The sequence below is a fragment of the Centruroides sculpturatus genome, unplaced genomic scaffold (assembly GCF_000671375.1).
Source record: "Centruroides sculpturatus isolate CEXI.00-Female unplaced genomic scaffold, Cexi_2.0 scaffold296, whole genome shotgun sequence".
NCBI classification, from domain to species: domain Eukaryota; kingdom Metazoa; phylum Arthropoda; class Arachnida; order Scorpiones; family Buthidae; genus Centruroides; species Centruroides sculpturatus.
This window is the reverse complement of record NW_019384990.1, coordinates 734,861-745,226: the sequence shown is the minus strand read 5'-3', so window position 1 is coordinate 745,226 and position 10,366 is coordinate 734,861. Positions and strand designations below refer to the sequence as shown.

Genomic DNA, 10,366 nt, shown 5'->3' with positions numbered 1-10,366 from the left:
AAACAAATATATATATATATAAATAAAATTAAATAATATTCTTCTAAGAATTAATGGAAAAATAATTTATTTATATATAAGCATCTTAAGATGCATTTTTTTTTAATATTCTAAATCTAGAATATATTTTATTATTGTTGTTATTCATTCGCATAAAGTGTACACGGTATAAAAAGATAATTTATCTTTATATACATTTAAACAACGTATCATTTTTCATGTAAGTGTATTTATGGAATTTTGTTTGTTTAGACAAAGTTTATCTCTCTTTTCTCTCCTCTTAACATTCATCTTGCATTCAGTATGTAATTATAATTCAAATAAAATATCTCAGTCATCACTTTCTAGAATTCCACACCTGCATTTTATGCCTTTGGATTAGCATTTTATCTTCTCAGGCTTACTTTATCCTTGTAACCTTGCGTGTATTTTTTTTCCTACTAAACATTCTTTTTTTTTATAAACTTTTCTTATGTTTAGAAGTTAATTTAATCTATAAAATTATAGAAAAAGTACTCAAGAATATATATAACTCATTAATATTGCTAGACGAAAGCTTCTGTTGAGAGCATAGATACATCCCTGAGCAATTTATCCCTTCTATCAGAAAAGATTTATAACTGATAGAAGGGATGAATCGTCTTCTATCTCTTCTATCAGCTCTAGAACTTCTTATATTTGAAGGAGTAAACTTACAGGTGGTACGTAACAAGAGATATCAATCTAACATAGCATTGTATTAAGAGTTAATTCTCTCCTGTATATAAATCTAGCAGCTCTTAACGTGTATAATAAGCATAAAACTCTAACTTTTATGTATAAAAAAATAAAATAAATATGTATATTTAATTTTCATCGACTACCTCTCTTTTCTCTATTCAAATCCTCGTTACAACTTTGGTCTGTAATTACCAAAAATAACACTCGTTCCACATTGACAAGTAACGAAATATGTTTTCCAATAAATCGATATTGTTACATTCTAGATGAGAAAATCAATATTTTAAATCTAAATGAGAAAATGATTTTAAATCCATGTTATAGATCATATATCATCAGGAAGGGTTCTCATCATTACCAAGAATGAACTGATGAAAAGCTCCTGCATCCCCCTTTCTTCCTCTCTCTCTCTCTCCCTTTCTCTCTATCTATACATGTATACACCTATACATTCATACATATTTCCTGTATCAAATCGAGTGTTTCTACTTGAAAATGTCTATAATTTTCACATTCCTACTATACCTAGTTATCAGGCTGTTGGACATTGTTGTCTAACCTTGTAACCATAGTTAGAGATGGCAAAGGACAGAATAACTCGTTTTGATTATAACCTATGACCCCGGAAGCGATACGTAGGAAAGGTTATAAGGTTTTTTTAAGGGATTGCACTCACGAAATCGTATACATGATAAATGGTTTGCGAATATATTGGCTTCCATTTCTGCTGTAGGTGTAACGAAGCGTATAGATGAGTAGATGAGCATGGAGAATTTTTTTTATTATTACTTTATTTTGTGTAGTGGGAATGTTGGATAGTGTAGTAATGAGAATTCAGGAGAGGGGGTTAAGGGCAACTACACGTAACTTGATGGGTTATTCTTCAAAAATTATACAATTTCCTTATAATTTAATGGCTTAAATGGTAGGTTTTCGGCTTCATAAATTAAGTTTTAATCATGTAATTTAAAAAGTGAATGCTGTTTTTTAAATGCAAAATACTTGGATAATTATATAGTAGATTTATTTTTCTTATTTTTCTTTTTAGGGGAATATATTTTTAAAGAAGAGGAAGAAGAGAAGAAATATGCATAAATTACAAGAAAAATTGTTGGAAATTTAAAAGAAAATTGAGTTTTAAAATAAAAAAAATATATATATATATACTATATATATAAAACCCAAGTGAAGGATTATCTATGCATTTCTTTTCTTTCAAAATTATAAAGATTGGAAAAGGACACGAATTTTTAATCGTGGAAGAAGTAACGAGTACATTTTTGAATGGCCAAAGGAAATCACAGTATTCAGGATAGCAATACGGCAAAAGTCGTGCTTTTCACAAGAAACGTATCATTATCCTGAACAAATGTCAAGAATTCTTTCTCATTTTCTGTTCCTCATCACGACATGTACTGCCTTGCACTACACGGCTCCGGAGGACTGTCAATGGAGTCCTGCTGGTCAGGATGTGTCCTTAATATGTCGCGTAGATGCCATCAGCTCCAATGGTCGAAGCACCAACTTCACTCTTATACAATCAGATCACACCACTTCACTACGGATACTGTGCGATGATGTTTTGTTCGAAAGTCATCTTCAGAACGGATCTTTATCTCATCTTAAACATCTTAAAAATCTTCATATAGAATATTGCAAGTTATCAGTGCTTCCAAATGGAGTTTTCCACGGTTTAAACGACCTACGCCATCTTACAATCCGCACCCATAATAAAGAATGGGGTTCGATTTCACTTCGTCTTGCACAACGCGTGTTGCATCAATTGAAACACTTAGAATACGTTGATTTAAGCTTCAATAACATTATGGATCTTCCAAGTCACGTCTTTTGTGAGCTACATTCCCTTAAAATGCTTAACATGAGCCAAAATTCATTAATGGACCCTAACAGATTGGATTTCGTCATAAATCCTGATAATCAATGCCTTCCTGAATTACTCCAATTAGATTTATCGGGTAACAATTTTAAAAGCCTGAATGGGGGAAGCTTTTCTTCTTTGAAAAATCTACAACAGTTGGATTTGAGGAATAATATGATAACTGATCTAACCAATTCGGCCTTAGAAGGTTTAGGAAAGCTGCAACTGTTGTATCTTTCTAATAATTACATTAAAATTATACCTACGCAGATATTCAAGCATACACCCGATCTTAGGGAGATACATTTGCAGAATAACTCGATCTCAACGCTTAGTGTTGGTCTGTTCAGTGGTCTTCAGCAACTCTTAGTTTTGAACCTCAGCAGGAATGATATAACCAGCTTGGGAATCACGTCTGAAGTGCTCTCAGATTTAATACGCTTAGTAGTCCTTGACCTCAGCCATAATCATCTCAAACACGTTGACTTCACCACTAAGAATTAATGGAAAAATAATTTATTTATATATAAGCATCTTAAGATGCATTTTTTTTTAATATTCTAAATCTAGAATATATTTTATTATTGTTGTTATTCATTCGCATAAAGTGTACACGGTATAAAAAGATAATTTATCTTTATATACATTTAAACAACGTATCATTTTTCATGTAAGTGTATTTATGGAATTTTGTTTGTTTAGACAAAGTTTATCTCTCTTTTCTCTCCTCTTAACATTCATCTTGCATTCAGTATGTAATTATAATTCAAATAAAATATCTCAGTCATCACTTTCTAGAATTCCACACCTGCATTTTATGCCTTTGGATTAGCATTTTATCTTCTCAGGCTTACTTTATCCTTGTAACCTTGCGTGTATTTTTTTTCCTACTAAACATTCTTTTTTTTTATAAACTTTTCTTATGTTTAGAAGTTAATTTAATCTATAAAATTATAGAAAAAGTACTCAAGAATATATATAACTCATTAATATTGCTAGACGAAAGCTTCTGTTGAGAGCATAGATACATCCCTGAGCAATTTATCCCTTCTATCAGAAAAGATTTATAACTGATAGAAGGGATGAATCGTCTTCTATCTCTTCTATCAGCTCTAGAACTTCTTATATTTGAAGGAGTAAACTTACAGGTGGTACGTAACAAGAGATATCAATCTAACATAGCATTGTATTAAGAGTTAATTCTCTCCTGTATATAAATCTAGCAGCTCTTAACGTGTATAATAAGCATAAAACTCTAACTTTTATGTATAAAAAAATAAAATAAATATGTATATTTAATTTTCATCGACTACCTCTCTTTTCTCTATTCAAATCCTCGTTACAACTTTGGTCTGTAATTACCAAAAATAACACTCGTTCCACATTGACAAGTAACGAAATATGTTTTCCAATAAATCGATATTGTTACATTCTAGATGAGAAAATCAATATTTTAAATCTAAATGAGAAAATGATTTTAAATCCATGTTATAGATCATATATCATCAGGAAGGGTTCTCATCATTACCAAGAATGAACTGATGAAAAGCTCCTGCATCCCCCTTTCTTCCTCTCTCTCTCTCTCCCTTTCTCTCTATCTATACATGTATACACCTATACATTCATACATATTTCCTGTATCAAATCGAGTGTTTCTACTTGAAAATGTCTATAATTTTCACATTCCTACTATACCTAGTTATCAGGCTGTTGGACATTGTTGTCTAACCTTGTAACCATAGTTAGAGATGGCAAAGGACAGAATAACTCGTTTTGATTATAACCTATGACCCCGGAAGCGATACGTAGGAAAGGTTATAAGGTTTTTTTAAGGGATTGCACTCACGAAATCGTATACATGATAAATGGTTTGCGAATATATTGGCTTCCATTTCTGCTGTAGGTGTAACGAAGCGTATAGATGAGTAGATGAGCATGGAGAATTTTTTTTATTATTACTTTATTTTGTGTAGTGGGAATGTTGGATAGTGTAGTAATGAGAATTCAGGAGAGGGGGTTAAGGGCAACTACACGTAACTTGATGGGTTATTCTTCAAAAATTATACAATTTCCTTATAATTTAATGGCTTAAATGGTAGGTTTTCGGCTTCATAAATTAAGTTTTAATCATGTAATTTAAAAAGTGAATGCTGTTTTTTAAATGCAAAATACTTGGATAATTATATAGTAGATTTATTTTTCTTATTTTTCTTTTTAGGGGAATATATTTTTAAAGAAGAGGAAGAAGAGAAGAAATATGCATAAATTACAAGAAAAATTGTTGGAAATTTAAAAGAAAATTGAGTTTTAAAATAAAAAAAATATATATATATATACTATATATATAAAACCCAAGTGAAGGATTATCTATGCATTTCTTTTCTTTCAAAATTATAAAGATTGGAAAAGGACACGAATTTTTAATCGTGGAAGAAGTAACGAGTACATTTTTGAATGGCCAAAGGAAATCACAGTATTCAGGATAGCAATACGGCAAAAGTCGTGCTTTTCACAAGAAACGTATCATTATCCTGAACAAATGTCAAGAATTCTTTCTCATTTTCTGTTCCTCATCACGACATGTACTGCCTTGCACTACACGGCTCCGGAGGACTGTCAATGGAGTCCTGCTGGTCAGGATGTGTCCTTAATATGTCGCGTAGATGCCATCAGCTCCAATGGTCGAAGCACCAACTTCACTCTTATACAATCAGATCACACCACTTCACTACGGATACTGTGCGATGATGTTTTGTTCGAAAGTCATCTTCAGAACGGATCTTTATCTCATCTTAAACATCTTAAAAATCTTCATATAGAATATTGCAAGTTATCAGTGCTTCCAAATGGAGTTTTCCACGGTTTAAACGACCTACGCCATCTTACAATCCGCACCCATAATAAAGAATGGGGTTCGATTTCACTTCGTCTTGCACAACGCGTGTTGCATCAATTGAAACACTTAGAATACGTTGATTTAAGCTTCAATAACATTATGGATCTTCCAAGTCACGTCTTTTGTGAGCTACATTCCCTTAAAATGCTTAACATGAGCCAAAATTCATTAATGGACCCTAACAGATTGGATTTCGTCATAAATCCTGATAATCAATGCCTTCCTGAATTACTCCAATTAGATTTATCGGGTAACAATTTTAAAAGCCTGAATGGGGGAAGCTTTTCTTCTTTGAAAAATCTACAACAGTTGGATTTGAGGAATAATATGATAACTGATCTAACCAATTCGGCCTTAGAAGGTTTAGGAAAGCTGCAACTGTTGTATCTTTCTAATAATTACATTAAAATTATACCTACGCAGATATTCAAGCATACACCCGATCTTAGGGAGATACATTTGCAGAATAACTCGATCTCAACGCTTAGTGTTGGTCTGTTCAGTGGTCTTCAGCAACTCTTAGTTTTGAACCTCAGCAGGAATGATATAACCAGCTTGGGAATCACGTCTGAAGTGCTCTCAGATTTAATACGCTTAGTAGTCCTTGATCTCAGCCATAATCATCTCAGACACGTTGACTTCACCACATTTCAATCTCAGCATAGTTTACAGATTCTTTATCTGAGCTACAACGAAATTGAAACTATCGCTGATAATGCATTCTCTTCTCTTTATAACTTGCATACATTGATACTGACAGGGAACCACTTAAGGAATCTCGATGTCTTCACACTCAATGGCTTATATGTGTTAAGCTACTTGGGTTTGAATGATAATAAACTCGAGCACATACATCCCGATGCTTTCAGAAACTGTAGCAGCGTACAGGACTTAATGTTAGGAGGAAACAAATTCTCAAGTTTTCCATCATCCATCTGGTCTTTGCAATTCCTACGCACACTTTATTTATCCGGTAACAGCATCAAAGAAGTGACTAATAATACCCTGAAAGGTATGAAACATTTGTTAAATTTATATTTATCTAGGAACGAAGTTGGTAATTTAAGTCGTGGTACCTTCAGAGATGTACCAGCACTGAAATATTTGGATTTATCACATAATAAAATTCAGGCCCTGGAGCATGGAGTATTTGACGATGCTCCTGATCTTCATACAATTATCCTTAACGACAATTATCTTATGGATATTAATGGACTGTTTATGAATTTGCATTTTCTCCAACATCTCAACGTCTCTAGAAATCGTATCACATGGTTCGATTACGCTCTCATTCCAACCGAACTAGAAATTTTGGATCTTCACCATAACGAGATTGAAACTCTTGGTAATTACTTCGAACTAGAATCTGTTCTCCATCTGCTTTTCCTAGATGCATCTTTTAATTTCATCCGTGAAATCAACGCAGCAACTTTTCCTAACAAGATCGAAAAAATCCGCCTGAATAATAACAGGATTAAAATGATTAATTCCTTTACTTTCATGGCTAAGAGCAACCTTTCTTCTGTCAATCTAACTAATAATTATCTTCAAAGTTTAGATATTAATGCATTCAGGCTGAAACCCATTACTCCAAACAAGCATCTTCCAGAGTTTTTAATATCTGGTAATCCCTTCTTCTGCGATTGTACTATGGAATGGATGCAAAGGATCAATAACCTAGACGAGACTCGACAATACCCAAAGATTGCTGATCTTCACGAAGTTGTGTGCCAGTTGCCATTTTCGCGTCGTGCTCCCTCTGTCCTGCTTTCTGATGTTAACTCTTCGGATTTCTTGTGCAAATACAGGAGCCATTGCTTTGCGTTGTGTCATTGTTGCGACTTCGACGCATGTGACTGTGAGATGGTGTGTCCGGAGAACTGCACCTGTTACTCCGACCAGACGTGGAATACCAACATAGTTGACTGTAGCGGACGTGGTCACTCTTCCATACCAGGCAGGGTGCCTATGGACGCCACGGAACTCTATCTGGATGGTAACGAGATGCCGCACCTTTCCAGTCACAGTTTCATTGGTCGCAAAAATATGAAGGTACTTTACCTTAACAACAGCAACATCCAAGAGATAAATCAGAGAACCTTTAACGGTTTGCAAGCTCTGCAGATCCTCCATCTAGAAAATAATAAGATAAAGGAGCTGCAGGGTTACGAGTTCGAAAACCTCACCCATTTACGCGAACTTTATCTTTCCAACAATCAACTGAAGCACATAAGTAACTTCACATTTCTAACCTTAAAATCTTTGGAGATATTACACATGGATCATAATTTCATGGTGGAATTTCAAGTTTGGAACTTTAATTATAACCGGCGACTCTCAAACGTCCGTCTTAGTCACAATGTATGGTCGTGTAGGTGCGAATATTTGGAGAATTTTCAGGAATGGTTACAAGTTTTTGGCGTTTATGTGAAAGATAGTGAAAATATTCGGTGTTATCAGAACCAAACTGGTGGCTTATTCATCTTAGAGTTTAATGCCTCATCTTGCTCTAATTATACTGCCATAACTTATTATCAAACTGTCTTTTCCAGGAACTATATGCCAATAATGATAGTAGTACCCACGCTATTCATTCTCGTCCTTCTACTTTTGATTTTAGCGTGTGTGTATCGTCGAGAGATGAAGATATGGATCTACAGCCGTTACGGTGTTCGCCTCTTCCAAAGAAGTCATTACTCACCCGATAGTGAGAAATTGTTCGATGCTTTCGTGTCTTATTGTAAGAAGGATGAGGCTTTCGTGGCACAGATTTTGGCACCGGAGCTCGAGTGTGGTCATCAGCCTTATAGGCTATGCCTCAGATATAGAGATTTGCCTATGGTGGGTTACGTTGCAGAGGCTATTTCTGAAGCCGTCGAGTGCAGTCACCGGACTATAGCAGTGGTATCAGAGCAGTTCTTGAAGAACGAATGGGGTCGCTTCGAGTTGAAGACTGCATATCACGAATCACAGTGCAACAAACGTCACCGATTAGTTGTTGTGCTATTGGATAAGATTTCATTCAAGGAACTAGATCCAGATGCTAGATTATGCCTCAGATCTTCTCTTATAGTCCATTGGGGCGATAAGAGATTTTGGGAAAAGTTACGGTACGCTATACCCGATAATGGTCGAAGAAACAGCACAGAAAGTAGATTACCGTGTTCATTGACAATGTCTGCGCAGTCCAATTCTGTAAAACTCGTATGATGGGCTGTCTGCTATTTTGTTTTTTTGGTTTTTTTTTGACAATGTGAACCCTCTACATGAGACCAAGCCCAATAAGTAGCGTGTGTTTGTGTATAGAGAATGGTTTACTTTGAAAGATAGACGTCTCGTGTATAGTGGTGCATGCTCTTTAAAAAAAATCTTTTTACTTTTTAAAATTGTTTTTATAATTTTGTGACTGGTGCATCACCCACTATTATGCAAATTGGAAAAGCAAAAAAAAAAACAAAAAAAAAATTATACTTGAACAATATTTTGTTAGACGAAAGATCTAGTTCCTTAACTTGAATTGCATAATGATAGAGGGTACTAACAGACAGATTGACGCGTGTACATTGACAAATAGTGTCTTGCCTTAAATTGTAATTAAACTATTCGGTGAAACTAATTATAGAAAACATAAGAAAACAATGGTTTTACTTGTAAAGCAACGAGATTTTGTAGTATGATGAATGTTCATGTCTATGAAGCAGTTTATTGAAGAGAGCTGAATTTGCATATTACTTAAGGAAAGAAGGAAAAAAAAAGAAAAAAAAATTATATATAAAATATAAAACTCGATTAATCGAGTAAATTGTATTCTTTAGTCGCATAAACGACTTCTTTAATGACGTCCTATATGTTTTACATTCTCATATCAACAGAATTTATTCCGTTTTTTTGTATTTCTGTCAACCTTTCTCGATGGTAATCGCTCTCCAGCTGTGATGGACTGCCTGATTTATAGAAGAGGCTGTGAAATTCGGTGCTAGAAAACCGACATGAACGTCCATGTAGAGTAACTACCGCCTCTATACATTAAAAATTGACTGTGATAAAAAAAAAAAAATATTGGTAGTAGTAGTCATGTTGCTTTCTTCTTTATACTATTGGAAATTTATCAGTTTGGCTTTTTACCAATTTAACATAGTAGCATATACGACTTTCCTTCTCATAAAAACACCCTCCAAAAATAAAAAATATAAAAAATACTTCTCTTCGTCTTGGCATATACAATAATAATAAAAAATAAATTTAAACTGTAAAGAAATATTTTAAACCTTAAAAAATTGTATAAATGTATAAAACTTTGTCTAAATTTCACATTTTTACAAGCAAAAAAACGAAATGTATAAGTTCAATACTTTATACAAACATAAAAGAAATATATATATATACACATGTTCTATAAAAAAAATATGGGGGTTCTTATTTAAAAATTTATAAATTTCAAATGCTTGCTTCAAAGCTTATATTCAAAAATATAAGAAGAAAAATTGCATATATATATCCCTAAAATTCAACAGAAAAAAGAAATTTATAAATATATTTAGGTCCTAAATTCGAAATTCTTGAAGGAATAGAGGAGAAAAAAATTAGAAATTCTCATGTTTGAAACAGCATTTAGATAGAAAAAAAATTATTATTCATGTTCAAAACTTTACAAAACTTTACTTTAATATATAAAATAAATAAAAAATAAATAAAATAAAATTTTTCTCATGTTCAAAACATTATAAATAAAAAAAAAAAAGAATATTTATACTCAAAATTTTATAAATAAATTCCCTCACGTTCTAAATTTAAAGGAGAAAAAAAAATAATGTATAAAATTTACCAATTTTTTTGGAGTTTTATAAAAATCCAGAAACTTAAAATAATTT

The 10,366-nt window shown here is 33.0% G+C and overlaps 2 protein-coding genes across 2 annotated transcripts; both read left to right on the top strand.

The window, feature by feature from the left end:
- Nucleotides 1-1,785: 1,785 nt before the first annotated feature.
- Nucleotides 1,786-3,103, top strand: LOC111633018 (toll-like receptor Tollo). The gene has a single exon (XM_023377540.1). It carries the CDS (start codon nucleotides 2,090-2,092, stop codon nucleotides 3,101-3,103), a length of 1,014 nt encoding a protein of 337 aa, XP_023233308.1. The 5' UTR covers nucleotides 1,786-2,089.
- A 1,731-nt stretch (nucleotides 3,104-4,834) lies between these two features.
- LOC111633005 (toll-like receptor 6) lies at nucleotides 4,835-9,623 on the top strand. Its single transcript, XM_023377530.1, has one exon. The coding sequence runs from the start codon at nucleotides 5,139-5,141 to the stop codon at nucleotides 8,703-8,705; it is 3,567 nt and encodes a 1,188-aa protein (XP_023233298.1). The 5' UTR covers nucleotides 4,835-5,138; the 3' UTR covers nucleotides 8,706-9,623.
- Nucleotides 9,624-10,366: the final 743 nt, after the last annotated feature.